At 40.0% G+C, this 20,929-nt stretch overlaps 1 protein-coding gene across 1 annotated transcript in view; it reads left to right on the top strand.

The window, feature by feature from the left end:
• The window catches only part of kcnq1.2 (potassium voltage-gated channel, KQT-like subfamily, member 1.2), a 141,431-nt gene that overhangs the window by 66,484 nt on the left and 54,018 nt on the right, over window positions 1-20,929 (top strand). The window contains exons 15-18 of the mRNA XM_072673773.1: window positions 17,195-17,270; window positions 18,694-18,788; window positions 18,950-18,990; window positions 19,292-19,353. Of these exons, the coding sequence (XP_072529874.1) occupies window positions 17,195-17,270; window positions 18,694-18,788; window positions 18,950-18,990; window positions 19,292-19,353 (274 nt within the window). The remainder of the gene's footprint in view (window positions 1-17,194; window positions 17,271-18,693; window positions 18,789-18,949; window positions 18,991-19,291; window positions 19,354-20,929) is intronic.

Raw genomic sequence — 20,929 nt, 5'->3', positions numbered from 1 at the left:
TAATCGATTATGTTTATGTTCTGTTGATATAGTCCATTCCATTCTTTACTTAATTGTTCTGTATAAAGTCCTGATGTATCCTGGTGTTGTTTTCCTGGATACTGTCTCTTGGACAGTAGGAACAAAGGCAAACAATAATTAATAGTCCATAATAAGTCTCAGTGAACTGGCTGTCCTACATTTGGACTCTTAACTCATTTAGCAGATTTGTGTACAGAAGAACTTTGGACACAGGTATTACGACACTGAATTTCATATCCTGTTGGCAGTGCTTATTGTCTCCATCCTCATTTGAACTTGTTGTGTCTGGGCCCTTAAATAGTAACCACACACTGTTTCTATTAAAGCGTCCTTCCTCAGGGACAAAGGTCAAGCAGGGAAAAAAATGATTGCTGCTTTTTTTCCCCCTTCTCTTTTCAACAGACCTTTTGGAGAAATATGCAGCTTTGTGTTAATATCCCTCGAGGAACCTCTTCCAGAAGTTAATAGGGCGTTTGGCTAGCTCTCGCTCTTGATGAATGCATTTATTTGTTGATGTATTTTTCGGTAAGCGATTTCAGGTCATTAGTGCAGATAGCAAAATAGCTAAGCCAGAGATTCAGCAGTGCCAGGCGGCTTCCAGATACCAAGCAGGCAAACTGTAACCAAAAGTAGGAGCTAAAAATGGCTTAAGGGTCCAGAAGGCGGTGTGTGCGTGCATACACGTGTTTGCACAGGCCTGATGGCAGCGTGCTAAATGTTTTATCCACCTTTGGTTAAGTGTGTAAGATGCAACAGCTTTTACAGTATTGACTTACATTTGCCGCTTGCCAGTTCAGCCTACCAGTTTGAAGCTTCCCTCCAGTTCCTGCATAGGAAGCAGCGTGCAAACGGCATGCTAATCATAGTGCCCAAGGACAGGGTTCAGCTCCGTGCACTGTACCGTTTACACTGTGTTTTAATCATGAAAGGGTGGGCCATGGGTTTGATCAATAAATGAAAACATATACTTCCCCACCTCTTTAGATGTGTGTGTGTGTATCTGTGTGTGTATGTGTGTGTGTCTGTAAGTAATGCTGTCCTGCTAAGCCCATTTGCTTGGCTGCAGTAAGCGTCTTGGCTCAGTTTGTGTGTGTGTGTGTGTGTATGCGCGCAGTGCTGAGTGCTGTGTCAGTGGGACCTGTCAGGCATGGGGCCAGAGGCAAGAATGAAAATGTTGCACACTGGCGTCGGCTTGATTAAGCCTGCACACGTGTCTGAGAGAGAGAGAGAGAGAGAGAGAGGGAGAGAGTTATCCAACTACTACTACTCGTATTACTGTCACTCTGTCTTTCATTCTCTTCTTTTTTACTGTCTTATTCATTTGATGTCTTTCACTTCATTTGATCCTCTATCCAGCTCTTCTTCATCTGTAGTGCTCTGTCTCTTACTCTCTGTATTTCTGTAGTGCTGTCTCTCTCTCTCCTTCTCGCTTTCTCCCTCCCTTCAAACACTGTTTTCCTCTCTCAACATTTCTAATCATGCTCCACATCTCTCTCTCTCTCTCTCTCTCTCTCTCTCTCTCTCTCTCTCTCTCTCTCTCTTTCCCATCTCTGTGTTTTTTTTGCTTTCTCAATGACACTCTCTTACCCTCTTCCTTTGTGTCTCTCAATTCAAATTGCTTTACTGGAATGAATTGTAAAGAACAACTGTTGCCAAAGCAAGTAATAAAAATGAAAAATAGTATTACCACTAATATTAATAATTATAATAAATAAAAACAAATAATAGAATTATAGAATTATACATATATTTACAGAGTCCATAAAGAAATGTGATTGAAATATTTGCTGTAGTATGGGACTTTCAGGGTGTGGCAGCTATGTACATATTTAGTTTATAATACTCCTAAATACACACACTCTCTTTCTCTCTTATTCCCCCTCTTTCTCTTTCTCTCTCTCTCCCTGTCTCTCTCTCCCTCTCTCTCTTATTCTCTTTCTTCCTATCTCCACTATTTCTCTCTCTCCCTCTCTCTCTTTCTCTCTCTCTCTCTCTCTCCCTCTCTTTCTCTCTCTCTCTCGCTCACTCTTTCTCTGTCACGTAATCTCCCTTTCTTACTATCTCTTCACTTCATCTCTTCATCTATTTTTTTTCTCTCACTCACACTGTCATATCCCCTCTGTCTCTCTCTCGCTCTTAACCTCTGTTCTCTCTCTATCTCTTTTTGTTCTATATATCTCTCTCTATTTGCGGTCTGTTTTATTTCTTTCTTTCTTTGTTGCTCTCACTTTCTCATACACTCATGTCTTTCTCTCACACATTCTCTCTCTCTCACCTTCCTTTTTATCTCTCTCTAGTTCTATATCTATCTATCTATCCACAGTATCTCTTTTATTCTCTCTCTCTGTCTTTCTCTACTGCTGTCTCCCTCTCTCTCTTTCTCCCTCTTTTTCCCTCTTTTCACACACTGTTTTCCTCTCTCTGTCGTGCACTCTCTCTCTTTTTCTCCCTTTCATTTCTTTTCCTTTGTCTCACTCACACACACTTCCTCTCTTTTGCACTGTCTTCTGCACTCTCTCCCGCTTTCTAGCTCTCTCTCGCTCTCCTTTTTTCCCTTACACACTCTTTTCTCTCTCCCTTTCTCTCTCACACACACATGCATGCTCTCTCTTTCTCTTTCAGTTTCTCTCTCTCTCTTTCCCGCTCTCCCAGCAGAAGGATAAAACTGTCGAGAGAGAGATATAATGTCCCAACTAACTCTCCAAGAGAGCCATTGCTCTCCTCATGAAAGCTTCTTTACATAAGACACCTCACAAACCCCTGTACTGAACACATAGCATGAATGATCACCCCAGTCTTCATTAGCCCCGATCTGGGTTTACATTCCCACTATTTATGTCTTTTAGTGATTACAAAAAGCAGAGTGAAATACATCTGCTCCTAAAGAGGCCGAGCAGCCGCCGGCCTCACTCCTATCTCACCTCCTCGCCTCACAGTCACACCAGCGTCCGTCTCAGGTGAAGACATCTGAAACCAGAGCTGACCGTTTGCAAGAGTGTAGAATATCAAAAGCAGACTGACTTTACTTCTCCCCGGTTTAGCCTGTTACGGCTTAGCTCGGACATGCTCTTTGAAACAAACCCATACACGCTTTTCTCTACACACCTCCACACACCTTCCCTCCTCTCTGTCCTGCAAAAACACTTTAGTGTTCCCCCCGGCACCCCTCCCATCTATCCATCAGAGCTTGTCACCCCTCTGCATAGCGAAATGATTCTATTACATCGTCACGCTCTCCTCCGTCAAAGCCCCTCTGTTTCCCTCCTCCACAATTTGCTTGGACCTCCTGCGCCCATGCCTCCATCTTTCAGCCCTCCACGTCCATCCAATTATGGATTCTAACCCTGTTCCCATGCAGGGCCTAATGGGAGCCCATGCTCATAACTACAGAACTGCTCTCATAACTGTGCTCTTTCACTGCCTCAGTGCATCCACTGCTCTCCCACAGCCTTTGTCCTGTTTCCCCCCCCTTTCTCACACACTAGTTATGTAGTACACTCTCTCTCTCTCTCTTATGCTCACTCTCTCTCTTGCTCACTCTCACACATACAAACACACACACACACATTCTCTCTCACTCACTCATTTATTCAGAAACACACATGCATAACTTTTTCCTCATGATTGGCCTGCTTGTCCATCTTGTGAGTGTAATTTGGTTCTAATGTGCACGTCACATTTTAGTTATTCCTAGAAAGTAGTTTTTTGTGTGCATTTTGTTGTTGTCTTGTGGTCTAACAGGCTACTGTGTCCAGTGTGTGGTGCTCTTACAAGCTGAATAGGACTGTCCTCTAGTTGGACAACATTTCCTCTTGTGATCTGGCGCAAGCTCTGTCCGTTTACTTTTTTTTTTCTCTTCTATAATTTTACACTTCACTAGGGTTGTACCCTGCTTGTCACTGGAGTGGTGACCCTTTCCCTAAAGCTGCTTTAGGGCTCAAGGCCTAGTTAAAAACAGAGAGGTTGTGAATTGGCAAATGTCTGTGACCCGCTTTAGTCAAAATACCACTAGGACCAAGCACCAACATCACTCTTTTTCCCTATCTAAGTAGCCCTGTTCAGAATGGCTAGTTTATTTTAATGATAATGAGCCAATGCCCATTCCACCCATTTCATTACTACTGGTTATTCTTAGACTTTACTTTATTCTCATTTGTGCCTTTCTGTACTGACAAGCTAACGTTTACTTCACCTTGAGTTCACGTCTTTCTCAATCTCTCATTCTCGCTCTGTCTCGCACTTAGCTGTAGTCTTCTGTACCTGCCTTTCTGTCCTTAGCTTTCTAGCTACTCAAATCAGGTTTGATAGACACTCATGATTGATTCAATGTTCTCCTATCTGCAGACTAGGTTTCTGACAGCTAAGTAGTACCAAAAATAGTAGCTGGTAAGGCTACTCACATGGGTAATGACAACGACTTGTGACGTAGGAAGCTCAGGCAAATCTGAATAGCGTGTTGGATGCTTTGTTTTTAGACCTAGATGGCCTACAAACACCTGGCTGGGTTGTCTTCAGTTATTACACAATTTGTGGGTTGGTATGCTCTCCAGACACCTAAATGTATGTCCACATGCACTGAAAAAGTGCGTTTTTCATAATATGCCACCTTTAAGTTACCCTTTTTTCTGACCGTAGTGGTGCTATTATCAGTGTTATTTTTTACTTCATACTCTTGAATACTTTTGTGTTTATTTGGGGTATTCTGTCCTAGGAAAGCCTAGATTAGCTACTCAAGGCTAATGGCTTAAATTCTGTGGAGAACTCTAGTTTGAAGTAAGTAGATCATGGTCATCTCACAACAGTGTTAGCTGGCGACACATTGTAAATTTTTAACACAAACAAATCTAGCTAGAACAATGTCATTCTTAAATGTGATCCAGTTATAGGACCAGCTATGTATGATTAAGTGATTAGTGGGAGAACACTGGCCCCTTTTTACTGCTTTCACTTTATCCTTTGTTACAGCCACAGCAAACAAATTGGTGCCGCCTTCATAGCTTGACGCCCCCTGAACCTCTCTAGTTTGCACGTTTTCAACAATGGGGAGTCAGCCAGTCAGTTAAAGACATCGGCTATTCTTGGCGGTCCCTCTCAGCAGCCAGACAAAAACAACTGTCAGAAGGGTGTTCTCACAAATTGAGATTGATTGCTGATACAGGCTTAAGTTGGGAGAACTATCAGGTAATTACTATGTATACAGGGCTGTCTGGTTTGGCTTTCCTTTACTGGCTGTAAATGTAAAAGATTTACATGTGATCATACCAAAAATACTTAGCCAGCAGTTATGAGTTCACAGGGTCAGACCATAATGCACTGCGACTCAGGCGCCTTTTTGCTGAGGTCACAGTAGAACACTAAAGAGGTCATTTTCTCAAATCCATTCTCGTTGCCTACAGAAAACTTTTGGATCATCTTTCTCTCGCCCCTCCCCTCCCTCTATACTTTTCCGTAGACTGTGATCTTTCTCTGTCCAGTCTCCGAGCCCAACACAAACAGAACTGCTGACCTTGAGTTCAGACATATGACCATGATAGGGAGCTGAGATGTTTGTGGCCTTGTAAGTGTGCACGCATGCATGCACACACACTAACCTCAACAAATGGTGAGAACATGCATCAACAAGGCTCTTTGACCTCTGCAAGGAGACGTCACCGTTTCTGTATTTTGTGGTCTAACTGCTCATAAACATGTGACTGTGTTGGGGTCTAATTGACCTCCCCATGCTCTACTCATAAATGCATTTTTCCTAGAAGCTGTTGCCAGGTTCGATTAGAAAAAAGTGCCATTCAACCTAATGAGAAATTAAAGTGCACAGCTTAATTATTGTCAAAATATGAGTAGAGAATGTGTCATTCATTTCTTGTATGTGTGTGAAATGTCACACTGTTAGGATAAGCCGAGTGTATTTTTTTTTTGTTTAGTTAACAAAAGTCCATCTCAACAGCCTTCAATAGTTTTAGGGTGTATTAAGGTGAACAGGTTTTTTTCAACTTTGTGTAAGGCTTGTCTAATCTAGTAAGATAGGCTACGAATAAGCATTGTTTTGTTTTATCAGTGAGAAGATCATATGTAAATAGGGATGTCCTGATCAGTTTATTTTGGCCCCCGATCTGATCAGTCTCTTAATGCTGAGTATCAGCTGATACCGATCTGATCTTTGTGATCTTTGTATAAATAATACAGGCATACAGTTTAGATAACATGAGCTGCTGCCGAGCCTGACCTTGGGAAGAGCTGCAGAAGGTTTTTACCATATCTGACTCAAACACAGCCAAAGCTACTGTAAAAATGTGTAAAACTAACTTCTTCTCTGAAGAAACCAGAATAAAGATTTAACACTGGATAGACACTAAGAGTGCATCACTCATTGTAGTGAGTATCAGAACACAGCACAAAAGGTCCATATTTCTATGCCAGTGCTAATACATTGAGCACATCTAAAGTGACATCACTCAGTGATCACTCAGCAAGTGACTATTGTCTTGGCGGTTTTCTGTAATTGTGATTGGGCAGTCATTTTGAGACTATAAATTTGCCAGAACATGAGGAGGCTATTTAGTAGAATTTGTTTAACTAGTGTTTAGTTTAGTGCTGCAATTATTAAATATTTGCATATAATGTCTAAACTATCTAAACAAATATTTTATAGCAAGTTGCCTTAAATTTGCCAAACTGGCAACACTGGACAGGTTGCTGGCAACGGAGCACAGGACACTTTTTAACCATCATCCTCAAAATAAAACGTAATTTTATTTAAAAAGTAATTGAATGACAATTTATTAAGAAATTAAGCATAACCTTAAAACCATGTTATAAGGAACATGCACTAAACAACAAACTAACAAGCCAATTCACTCTAATTCTAAATGCAACTGAGAACGCACTAGCTAGCAATTAGTCTGAAGCTGTAGGAAACTTATTGGACTGAGCAATAAGCTAAATCTCAAAATTCCACAGAGTCTGGTATGCATTGCTGGTGACAAGCTAGAATTTCGTTTGATGAACAACTGCTTGTTTCATCTTGAATTATGATAGTGTATTTGTGTGCGGCCTACATTAAAGCAACTTTATGTGGCAATCATGCCTTAAAATAACAGCTTCAGAATCATTTTGATGCCGGTTCTCTCCCAGCTTGTCAACAAATGCACATGTACAGTTGTCCACACAGGGGGGGTTCAAATAGTGTGGTTTGTATTTACAGCAGTGGTGTAAAAAGGAATTACACTCTCCAACTGTAGGGGGAGCCCAGGAGCAAAAAAAAAAACAGTTCTTCCACAATGCTGCTGTACGTGTGGAACAGGCAGGTCGATTTTGAGGATCTCACTTTGTGATAATGCAGCAGTACTGAGAGCTGAGAAAATATGGCAGATGTTCTTGAAGGCCAAACATGCATAGCATAAAGTTAACTTGCAGTCTGTAGTTTGTGATGATTGAGCAGGTCTGCAGTTCATCTATTCCACAACATATAAAGGACAGTCAAAGTGCTTTCATTTTCAAGGACACTCACTGCTTTAGCCTAAACTCACTTTCAGACGTTTCCAACACACAGCAGCTGTCAATTTCTTTTGACTGATTCTCTGTTGAATGCTGACGTGCTTAAGCAACAAACAGACAGTAAAAAAGTTCAGGACAATGACCAAGGTTAGCCACATGTGTTTGGGTGCAAATAAAGCTGGTATATTTATGAGGGTGTATAATGTGTTCAGTGTGACTCAGAGAGAATAAGATCACTTTTCTGTGTGTGTGTGTGTGTGTGTGTGTGTGTGTAAGAGAGAGCGAGAGAGCGAGAACAGAGGTCTGTTTTCTCGGCTGTCTGAATAATATTCATTCCCTCTCTGACTTCCAAATGGCAAATATATGAAACGTGTTCTCCAACTTTGGCACTTTGGCTGAGGCCCCGATGGGTATTGCTTACCTGTAATTGTATCCTCTGAACCACAAGACAAGGCCAGCTGTGCACCTCCCTGCATCTGCTCCAGTGTAAACGGAATTATACTCCATCCCGATGCCAGTATTGTTTCAGCAGTCAGTGCCTATCAGTGCCAGAAATGGATCCCTCATTGTTTACTTACTACTATGTGGAGTAGGAACCAGTGAGAGGACAGCCAAATCACTCCATCGGCACATGTGCACAGACACTGTGTGTGTGTGTATATGTGTACATGCATGCTCATACACACACACATTGTTAAAACCTTGTATCTCCAAAATGGCAGCGTTACAAGAGAATGGAAGTCAATGTAAAAGGTTTTATTCCAAGTAATTTTGGAGCATTTATATTGGTCCAGTCATGAAACTTGAACATCAAAGTAAAGAACAACGGCCAGATTCAAATTAAATGAAAAAGTAAAACGGGCAAAACAAGGTTTTGTCTGACCCTGACGACCATATGGACAAAAGTATTGGGACACCTGCTCATTCATGATTTTTTCCAAAATCAAGGGTATCGAGAGCTTATCCTGCTTTTGTTGGACTAACTCTGTTGGATTTTGGAGAACTGCTGTGAGGAATTGATTGCATTCAGCACAGAGCGTTAGTAGGGTCTGGATGATGGTCACCACCCCACCTCATCCCCAACTTCTCAACTCATCTCAAAAGCATTGGATCCACTGCTCCACAGCTCAGTGCTCAAACCCTCTAGCCCATGCTGGCATTGGGCATGGTGCCAACAAGTTCATGTTTATCTGCACCAGAGAGTCCTATTCTATTGGCAGTACTTCTCTACAGGCACTAGACAAGCTGTGTGTGTGCATTTGCACGGTAGTTGCACAACTTAAAATATGTAACTGACTGTTTTCATTAGGAGTGGTGTCCACAAACATTTGGACTTATATATAGTGCACACACAGGTTAATATACACATGATGCACTTTGTTGTAAATTAATGTGATGACTGCTGATTTATTATGCAGAAATACTTATGAAAAAGATGGATGACTTACTCTGTTTTGTGTGTGCATGTGTGTATGTGTGTGCATGATGGATAGCAGCAGGGCCTCTCACACCTTCAGGGCCTGAGGGAGAGGATAAGCTCTCACTGTCATCAGTTATTTTCCTTCTTCTGCTTGTCCTTTCTCTTTTGCTGTGCTGCTGCCAAGCGCAGGCCAAGCCAGGCTGCTTTCCTTTCCCTGTTTTCTTTTCATGGTCGTATGTCACACACACACCGAAAATACATCAGTCTTGGAGTAAGACACACACACAAACACACACACACACACACACACACACATGCATGCAAACACAAAAACAGTGCATACTACATAGCCACTAGCAGTACTTGCTGTTTCTCCTTTGAAATAACAGCCTCTGAATAAACTCACACAGACAGTCTGATTCTTAAACCTTAAGGGAAGTTTACTCAGAACAACTTTAGCTTTTCATCATTCTGAGATAGGGTTGTCACAACCATTTAAAAATATAGAATTCATGAAATTAAATGTGCCAAAATGTACATTTCTTGATTATTTGAAATTGTTTTTCTCATCACACCTCCACCCAATACAAACACACTCTGGATCTTGGACTTACTTACTTACTGAAACTGGGACCTGTTCTCAGTCACCCTGCACCCACCATAGACTTTTCTCCACTCAGACCACACTTGAATTAACACCTTATCCAGTGTCTTTATGTAAATAGTCATGCAAACTTTTCACATATATATTAACCTGTACATTTTAAACAGCATCATAATGTACATATATAGTGTATAGTGTATAGTATATGTATAGTGTATGTAGTCTATGTCTAGTCTATGTATAGTGTATGTATAGTGTAGCTATTGTATATGTTTAGTGTCTGTAAAGCGTATGTACAGTATATGTATAGTGTAGGTATAGTATATGTATAGTGTATGTATTGTATATGTATAGTGTAGGTATAGTATATGTAAAGTGTATGTACAGTATATGTATAGTATATGTATAGTGTAGGTATAGTATATGTATAGTGTATGTATTGTATATGTATAGTGTAGGTATAGTATATGTATAGTGTAGGTATAGTGTATGTAAAGTGTATGTACAGTATATGTATAGTATATGTATAGTGTATGTATTGTATATGTATAGTGTATGTATTGTATATGTATAGTGTAGGTATAGTATATGTATAGTATATGTATAGTATATGTATAGTGTAGGTATAGTATGTATAGTGTAGGTAAAGTGTATGTACAGTATATGTATAGTGTAGGTATAGTATATGTATAGTGTATGTATTGTATATGTATAGTGTAGATATAGTATATGTATAGTGTAGGTAAAGTGTATGTACAGTATATGTATAGTATATGTATAGTGTATGTATTGTATATGTATAGTGTAGGTATAGTATATGTATATTATATGTATAGTGTAGGTATGGTATATGTATAGTGTATGTATTGTATATGTATAGTGTAGGTATAGTATATGTATAGTATATGTATAGTATATGTATAGTGTAGGTATAGTATGTATAGTGTAGGTAAAGTGTATGTACAGTATATGTATAGTGTAGGTATAGTATATGTATAGTGTATGTATTGTATATGTATAGTGTAGATATAGTATATGTATAGTGTAGGTAAAGTGTATGTACAGTATATGTATAGTATATGTATAGTGTATGTATTGTATATGTATAGTGTAGGTATAGTATATGTATATTATATGTATAGTGTAGGTATGGTATATGTATAGTGTATGTATTGTATATGTATAGTGTAGGTATAGTGTAAGTTAATGTGTATATAATCTTTATTTCTATTTTGTATATATTTGTGTTTTATTAACATGGGGGACTATTCGAAGATTTTCACTCACCTGTGACTTTGTTTAGGGTAGGAAAAATGCTCAGATGTTGTAAGCTTTATTTACAGTTCTGTTATTTTGCATAAGAATGAAACTTGAGGGCTTGATGAAAAGGAAGTGATAGGTTCAGCATTTATTGGCTTTTATTTGCTGCATGTTATAATATAGTTTTAACACTGTGACAAAAAATAGTGTTGCTGTCCTATGATTGTGTCTTTTCACTGCAATTTTCTGTTAGCAAACTGATGAGATTGTAGCCCAGTTAGCTTATAGCCAGGCCCCACTCACATCCTGAGGTTTGTCTTACATGTCATACATGTAACAAGTCAAGACGGTTACATATGGAATTGCATGTGAAATTCAGCATATACTGGAACATTAGTTGTTGATCATTTCTTGATCCTTTGAACAGAATATTTCACCTTATTGTTTTTCATGTGCTTTTATGAATACATATATGTGTTTATATGCTATGAACAAATAACTGGGGGCTCACTTAAATATTTATAAAAGGTTTGTTCAAAAAATCTCAAATATATACTGAGGTAATGCACTCAGATCATATATGAGTGTAGACTGTGCTGCAGTGATTTTCTCTTTGATATATGACTAATCAAGCCATTGGTTCGTTTATCCCTTGCTTTTTTTCTCTGAAATGATGGTAAAGACCTTCCTCTTTCACAGTCTTACATTAAACAATGAAAAGATTTGTTTATGGAAAATGAGAAGAGGATTTATTTAATCTTCCAATGAAATAAGATCAAGATGATTATCTTTGGTCATTTGAACCACATTCTTGCTCGCTGTGAAGTTCCTAACTGCTGTAATATTGTTGTAAATACAAGGTGACTCATTTTTCCTAGCTGAGAAAAAAGCTACGTCCTTGTGTTTGGCTTACTGAAGTATAGGCATTGCTAGAACCACAGTAGATCTAGTTAGTTTTGGTTAAAAAATGGCTAGTTCTGAAGTTACCACTTGTACCAAGAATTCATGACATAGCTGAGCATGGAATCTAGCATTAACACTTGACAATACCAGTATGAGTACCTTATAGTAACTGGCTTTAAATCATACTTACTTGGGTTTTGTGTTCATAATAAAAAGTAGGGTTTTATACAATAAACACATACAACTATGCTTTATTTCTCTGCTTCTCCTTGAACTACAGCATACATTTTTCTTGAGGAACAGCTGGTGGTCTCGATGGCCCGACTTTCAACTGTCCTGAACAGGAGGCAGTCAAGGGGAGACTATGGAGAACAAAGCAATGCTCAGAAGAAAAAGCACTAATTAGTGGCAGGGGCTTTAACGTCTCTCCCACCACTTCCCATTTTAGCAAAATCCGACAAAAGAATAACTTCTTTGAGAGATGACTGTGTTTTGTAATGCCATATCCTGAAAAAGAAAGACCTTAACTTGGTCTCTGAAAGGTCACAGTCCCCCGCCCCCTTCACACCAGGGAAAGTGTTAAGCCAGGCTGAACAGCTTCTGTTTGGGACCCTGTGGATGCTGTGGTTGCTTCCATTTATGCACTTTGCTCTCATGTGCTAGCATTACCTCAGAGCATCAAACAGCAGACAGTTTAATCCTAATATCAGTCCCCAAGCTGAGGCATTTCAGGGCACAGCAACTGTCTCACCTCGAGGGGGTAATCCCAGAAATTAGTCTAAAAAAGAAAAGCAGAAAAAACCCACAACGGAGCCAGTGTAGGTACTTGAAGGACCCCCTGATAGGCAGCAATAAATAGATTCTTTCTTTAACATTCCTAATCCTACTAAACAGCCAACAATCCTATTAAGAGCATGAATCATAAACCCTGCCTCTGCATTGCACCCAGGTCACTGTGCTATCCCTCAATTGCTACTCGTCCCCCCCTTTGTCTCTGTCTTTTTCTCTTTCTCTCCATCTCACTCTCTCACCCTCTCTGTCTCTATCCATCTATATATAAGCATTATATGTGCAGTACTGGCATTCAGAGTTATTTATCTCATTTTTATGCCTTTATATCTGTCTGTCTGTCAGTCTGACTGTCTATCTATCTATCTATATATATATATATATATATATATATATATATATATATATATATATATATATATATATATATCCATCTGTCTGTCTGTCTATCAATCTTTATTTACTGTCTTCCTTCGCCTTTCTCTCTCGCTCATTCTTTTGCATTGTCGGTGGGTGTGAACATGGTTTATCACTAAACAGATCTATTTTGTTTTTGTTTTTTTTCTCGATGTAAATGTAATTTACACCTCGTTCTGTGGTATCCTCCCATTTGGCTGTTAGTTCCCAACCCTCGCATGGGCCTCCTGCCTCTTTGAAGTGCTTTGAAGTTGATTACATGATTGTTTTTGCCTTAGAGGGGCTCAGGCCATTTCCTTTTCCTGTTAGATAGACAAAGCTTGCAGATCAATGTGCTCATCAGACAACCTTTGAAAACGGGGCAGTAATTTCCTAATGATCCGGCAGCCGCTACGGAACTGAGGAACATCTCTGATGCCTTTAGCATACACCTGATCAGCAGAATCTAAACATTTATTCTTTAGGTTATAGGTTCCTGTCAGGGCAATCCTCAGCATTGAACACAGGAGAGTTGCCATTGCAACTCTGTGACAGTTAGTTTAAGATTTGGGTCAATTCTTTGTCCTCACACAAGTAGTAATGAGTATGTCTGTCTGAGGGTCTGACTAAGAGGCAGACAAAAAGTGGGAGGGGAACTCTTTAGGGGCCAACATTAGGGAGATCTGGACTGAAAGAAACAGGGAGTGAGAGAGACGATATAGTTCGAGAACAGAGAAAGATATAGTAGAAGAAGCAGAGAACTCCAGAGCGACGTTTTGTTATTTTGCTGCATTATATTTGCCACATTATGACTGCAATCTACTCTCTGAAAGCTAAGGCCAGATACATTCTCTGTCTTTTAGTCCAGCACAATACGAACTGAAACTATGGAAGCTGTATGTAAAATATAGAACAAAACAAAAAGAGAAAAAGGTTTTCCTTTTCACAGCAATAATGTAACATTTTGTTTGCTGAGGTGTGATTATATTGCAGCTCTAATGATATTGACCAGATTCTCCCACTCAGATATTCCTAAAGGCTTCAAGAACTAAATCTGGTGTGGCAAATCATTAAATTAAAGGCTTTCCACACACTCTTAAAAATACACATGCTGTATTCCATAAAGAAGTATTTTAGTAAAAATCTGTGTGAAGAGTGTGACAAACTTTTAATTTGGTAAGGAACCTTTTTACATCTTTATTTCTTTAGACCTTTTAAAAGGTTCTTCACACATATGTCTCTAGGTTCTTCTGTGACACTGCTCAAAGAACCCTTTTTTAGGAGTGCATCATACCAGTTTAGCACTACAAGCCAAAAGAAAAAAAAAATATTTACTTAAAATAGATGTCATTAAACATATTGGGTCAGATTCTTTAAACATAGTTCTAATCTATGCTAAATCCATTAGCATAAATTCATACACAGGCTTTACAGTGTGTTTACTGCTTTACTGCTCCTTATTTGCATTAGCAGGCAAAATAATAACACCTGAATGAGTCTGACAATACATTTCTTGGTAAGAAGCTGATTAAGATTTAATATGCTGGAAAATAACTTTCAGATTTCCTGCACTGAAGGAAGTTTGCCTGATGTATTAAGTGTCTGTAACTTGGTACAAGTTCTAGATGCCCACCCTCCCCCATCTTACCCCCCAGGTTGATTTAAAATTTTCTTGAGGAATCCACAATGACAATGCAGGAGTTCTGCCTGCAATAACCTGGAGCTAGTTAATAAGACACAGTCCCTGCTGAGAGCTTCTGGCTTGATGTGTGTGTTTGTGTGTGTGTGTGTGCGTTTGTGCTTTCTAAAGGTCTCCACAGCTGACTTAGTGAAGTACAGCATACACACACAGGCGGTCCTAAGCCTCGCATTCAGTACAAGACAACAACCTTCTCACTCTAAATCATAGAGAGGCTCTGGAGCACAATGCGGGACTTGTGTGAGGGTGTTAAGCTGCGCTCAGTCAAGAGGACTCCATGCTTAATGCCAAGCTGTAAGGATCGTGAAACACATACAACACATACACAAGGAGTTCACAAGCAGAGACCTATGTTAGACACATGTTTCTTTTACTGGAAGTCTGCAAACATGTAATCTCTGTCAACATCATGTACTGTCTGTCACGCTTTTAAAAAAGTTCAACTATTTTTTTCTACAGGCTCTTCATCGCCGTGTCCATATGAAAGCGATTGTTTCTCACTATTGCTGCTCCCACCATTTCCAGTGGTGCCTCTGCGTACCTTCCGCATCCATAAGCTTTCATAGAACATGCACAAATACGGACAAATTGAACGCTCTGTTCGTATCCGCATCCATTTTTAACGTGAGCATAAATGAGCCTCAGCGAGCTCCCATGAGTTTATCAGTCACTGCCTGTGTTAGACATCGGCATCATTAGCTGCAGCTGACCAGTATAGCATGTAAGTGATGAAGATCAATCTACTCCATCCTTTATGTAAGGACTGTCTTTATCTATAACTTTGCATGTAATATCCCCTTTGCATGAAATAGTTATCTCCATTTTGCAAAATTACTTCCAGTATTAGAACATTTCTTGTTGTACATACGGTAAGAGCGCTTACCTGATTTATCTAGCCAAGAAGACAGAGCTAGGGGGTGAAGCAATGAGGTGTTGAGGAGACATGAGTGAAGTACAGAAGTTTTTTTTTTCCTGTCGTGAAGAATTTGGTCGGGCAGACAGGTCTATTCAGTGGATTCTGGTTTTTGACAATATGTATGTGTGCAACTAGACAGGAGGACGCAGACTTTTGATTTGACTGCACATGTTTTTCGGTTTGAGAGCATGTGTTCTCTTTGCCAATAATGTTCTCTTCTCAGATTCCCAAACACACACACACATACACAGTTTTTTTTAATGAAAAAGCTCCGGATGTTTTCATGCTGCATGCATTCATTGACGTACTGTACCTCATTGACAGAATGAGAGGGAGAAAGACAGCGAGCGGCAGATAAAGGGGGGGACTGAGAGGGAGTAGGGGGGGAGGGCAGAGCGTGCATGATGTTCCCTTTGATGTGTGTGCTTTACTGTGTGTGTCAGTCGGCTGGGCGCTTTTGTTGCTCTGTCCCCTGCTCTAATTAAGACGTCCTCTCTCCGCTGCTGACGCCACAGAGGGTCCGGGCTGAAGACGAGGGGAGAGCAGCAGTCAAAACAACACAGTCTCCTGCTGGAGCCTCACAAAGGCCTGTATAGAGGGAAGTGATTTATGCTGTATGAAGCACATCTCAGTGACAGCTCTGAGTGAGGCTTATCTAGAAAGGGCCGGCCTCAAAGGCACCAACATGTGGCCTCTCTTCTGCAGATTAGAAATGTTTAACAAGGAACAAAAATGTTGTGTTTCGGCATAAGGAGGTTTTTGAAATAAGTGTGTTTATGAGTGTGTGTGTGTGTGTGTGTGTGTCGAGGGAGCCAGCATTCCTCAGGGCCAGACATTTGTGACGTACGTTTTGTTTGCTCGCTATCAGTAGGATGTGACACCTTCCTTTTAACCTCTGACATTTTTCTTCCCCAACAGAGCATTTCTCTTTATTTCTCTTTTCTTCTTTCCTGTTCTTTTCTTTTCTCGTCTCTTCAATTCTCTTCTCTAATTTATATTTCTCTTTATTTTTCTTATTTTCTTATTTCTTATTCATTTCTCGTCTCTTCTTTTCTGTTCATTTCTCTTATCCTCATTTCTTACTCTCTGTCTCTCTCTATTTCTCTTCTCTTTAGTTCTCTCTGGTAAAGGTTATAGTCAGCATGCTTTAGGCCCGTGTGTATAGCACTGAGCTGAGGATGAAGCAGCACTTTGAAGTCAGAGATAATTCCAAAGGTCAGATGTTGTGAGGCAGACATGAGGGGGATCCTGCTATCTTACAGCTCTGCATTACTGATAACAATATTATCTACTCTAAGTCGCCTGAAACCAAGCAAATCCCTTCTTTTCATAACATTAAAAGTAGGGCATTAAAATGATTTAATTTCTTAAACAGTTAGTTGTAAATGTGGGGTTTTAAGGGATGGCACATCGATTTACAACCAAAGCAACAAACATTTTCTGCTAAACACATGCAAATTCATATTAAACACACACACACACACACACACACACACAGGCATATTCTCTTGATATGCGGGCATATACTTGACATTGACCTAATTCAACTGTGTTGTGTTGCATACAAGTTAACCATGTCCTCATTTTATTCAATAAATGCCTCTAAATGTATTTCATGATCCACACTTAGGGCAGGAGTGCCTCTCAGTGTATTATTTTCAACATCTTGTTTGTTTGTCTGCATTTTTTCAGACTCTCCCATGCGCACAAATCTGCAATCAAAGTCATAAGAAGGATGCAGTATTTTGTAGCCAGGAAGAAATTTCAGGTAAAGTTGAAAGGGGTGAGGGGAGGGGTGGTTATTTAGGTCAAAATGAATGTGAGGACTATTAACTAAAATAAACTGAGACTGTGATATAGACCTTTTAAAAAGATGAATACAGATGATAAGACTAAAAAGAAATGATTCATAATGTGATCTGGAGAGCCCACTTGAGAGGTTTTCTTTCTCTAGACTACAGTAGAAGCTATATTTCTTGCAAAGAGTGTATAAGATCAGCGAGAAACTCATGTTTGTGTTCTGGAGAGCTTTCAGGGATTCAGGCTTGGTTCTGTAACCTTTCTGTACAGTTAAAAGCTCAGCTTACCTCCCTTGTCAAGACTGCAATGATAGCCATGAGCAAGAAGGAATTTAGATCACTTCGATCATTTATGAACAGTCTGTGCTTAGAGGTGAACAGAAAATAGTGGGAGTCTTCAGTACCCTTTTGCTTTCATGACCTGCTGCAAATGTGATGCATAGCCATACACCAGCTTCTGGCAGCATTCCTGAGGAATCTTAGCCTATTTCTCATGGGCAATGGTCTTCAGTTCACTAATACTCCTGTGTTTGCGTGCTGCAACCTTCTTCTTTAAATCCCACCAAAGATTTTCTATGGGGTTCAAGTCAGGCGACTGTGACGACCACTCCAGAACCTTCCAGAACTTATTTTGAAACCAAGCCTTGGTGGACTTTGAGGTATGTTTTGATGGAGGCTATTGCTTATGAAGAATGGGCTAAGATTAATCAGGAACACTGCCAAAAACTGATGTCTGGCTATGCATCACATTTACAGCAGGTCATAACAGTAAAAGGGTGCTCTACTATGCACTGAAGATGCTTGTCATGAAGGGGTTAAATAATTCGAGACTGCAGTAGTCTAAAATTGCCATTCGGTGTTGGATCTACAGATAGTTAACTTGTTATATTAGCTGTGTTTAGCTGTATGATTGGTATGACTGTTGTATTGCAAGCAGCTGAAAGTTGTACATTTTGCTAATGAATAATTTTTAACTTACTGCTGGTAAAGGTCTATTTTATCTTTATCTTATCTTTAAAAGCTTCTTAAAAGTGTACACTGAGTTCATCTACCTACTGAATGTGAAATTGAGTTCCACAGCTCAAAAGCAAAATAACAGAAAGAGGTCTGCACTATTTCTGTAATTTACACAGGGGATTTGTAGGCAGGCAGGAACCTAAAGATCTGTGATTACATATTGGAACCTGAACAGAGAGAAATGTAGTGTAAAGCTATTTATAGCTTTACATACAATTAAATGTTCTTGAATGAAATTTCTTGTTGAGGTAGCATGTTGAATAAACGCTCCGTCTCAGTAACAAAGCATGGAAGTGGAAGCCCAGGGGGATGCAGAAACGCTCTGCACTGGTGACAATAGCTTTTATCCGTGGTTTCTCTCTTTGGCCTCCGCAGCAAGCAAGGAAACCGTACGACGTGCGAGACGTGATAGAGCAGTATTCCCAGGGCCACCTCAACATGATGGTCCGCATTAAAGAGCTCCAGAGACGGTGAGACAACAACAGCATCCAATAAAGCTATAGCTTTGTCTCCTCCTCCACCCTCCATCTTTCTACACCGTGTCTTGTTGTGCAACTTAGGGGGAACTGGGGTGGAATTCTGAAATGCTCATTGCATGTTCCATTCATTTCCTGCTGTTTTTCCCCCCCAGGTTGGATCACACACTGGGAAAGCCAGGATTGTTTCTGCCAGGTACACATTAGTCAATCTGTTACAACACCCATTACTTTGAAAGTAATATAGTTTTCAGAGCATTTTGTGAAGGACAGGCCTCCCAGGACCTATTATGCATGCACTAGCATATACTGTAGTTAAAGAAAGTGCTGCATATGCAAGCCAGCATAGTCATCCAGCTGATGTTCCTACATCATCATAGGCTTGGAATTATAGATCGGCACACTGATGGCTTTAGGACGGACACAGACACTTTACTTTCACTGTATCTTGAAAAAATATTTTCATTTCCTCAATATACATTCTTGTTTTTGCACAGAAAAAGGTGTAGACAAGGAGTTCCACACAGTTGGAGCCAGGCTGATCAGACTGGAGGATAAGGTAAGACTGCATGGCTCAGACTGCACTGCTGCTGATGTTCTGATGGCTGGATCTCCTGCTCTCTGATAGGATCTGTCACGTTCACACCCTGTATTTTGACCGGCCAATTCAGAGAAGGGTCACACACACATGCGCACACACCACTTTCAGTCAGATCCTGTCAGAGGAGACTGAAATGATAGCATAATCATTATGTTGCAATCTCTGCTTACACCACCACAAGCATGACACAGCATGTTTTTCTGTTGTTTTGTTTTCTTTTAAGAGGAAGCCAGAGATGCTACAGATTGCAGGCCTGGGTTCTTTAGAAGATAGGGCAGTTATTTCCACTCGAGATTAGAAGCTCTTTGCCTTTCCTATTTCTTTTTTTTCCCCAAAGACTTTGTCTTTTGGCAGGCAGTTATATCCTAGTCCACTTGTAATTATTAAGTGCAGCCTGTTTTATTACAGAGATCATGATTATTACAGAGTTTAAGAGTGCAGCCGTTGTCTATAATAGACTGTAGGAACGTTGATATGAGCAGCTTTCCAAATCCTCTGTTTACTAGCACTAAGCCACTGGTCATTATATTCTACTAGTGTTATTACAGTGGACCGTATTAGGCGTGGGTGGTACCTTGTTTGGGTGGTGGCATTGACGTTATTCTACCAGGAAATAACTGTCAGCAGACACACTCATCAGCATGAGTAAGTAGAATGGATATATATGGATATGCAACAACATTCCATCATTCCTCTTCCTAAATGCAGTTATAAACATGAAGGCCAGAGCACACAGATCGGACGAACATGAACAAACGCAAAGAGATGCAAATGTTGAGGTTTGCCTCAGATATTTGTGTTCGCTCTGAAATGTTTTATTGGATTTGACATGTTGAATTTGTGTTTGTTCATGATCAATGATGTTCGGGCAGTTGGCCATGACTTAGAACAGACATTTCCACATGCATCTGCGCACCCACTGAAACCCAGCCCACGCTCTCCTAGTTACCATAGCAGACAGCTCACTGATTCCACTGTTTAGCTTGTTTTTGTTTGTTTGTTTTTTTTTGGCGAACTAAGACACCAGTAATGGCATTGTTTTTGGAAAGAAAGAACTTATTGCCAAAAGCCTCAAAGTACACTTCAGACACTCACATTGGGATATGCAGTCCTTACTGGTGTTTTGGCATCTTTTTTGAAGTGAAACTAGTCTTTTTAAAAAGCTGGTGGGGCTGCACCGGTGCAAACCGTGTGACAAAGATAAAACCAGGGTTGTCTTAATTTTCCAGTTTTTCATAAGTGATTTGGAAAGTTTTCAATATCCAGTGGAGGAGCTCTGATATGTGAGGCTCAGAGACTAAATACAGCACGCAGCAGCGGCTAAACCTTTTTTAATGACGTAAGGCGCCATCTGCCTGGAAAAATACAGAGATGTGACTCCGGACACGTCTAAAATTATCAGATGAATGCTTTAGTGAAAAACAGTGAGTAATTCAGTCTGTAATTTTCTCAGAGGATGACAGAGAATGAACTCTCAGAGGATCTCCCCGTGAAAGAGGGAATAACCCGAGAACCCCATGTAAATTTAATCCCG

The sequence above is a fragment of the Salminus brasiliensis genome, chromosome 2, assembly GCF_030463535.1.
Source record: "Salminus brasiliensis chromosome 2, fSalBra1.hap2, whole genome shotgun sequence".
Lineage (NCBI taxonomy): Eukaryota > Metazoa > Chordata > Actinopteri > Characiformes > Bryconidae > Salminus > Salminus brasiliensis.
This window is presented reverse-complemented; position numbering and strand designations above follow the sequence as displayed.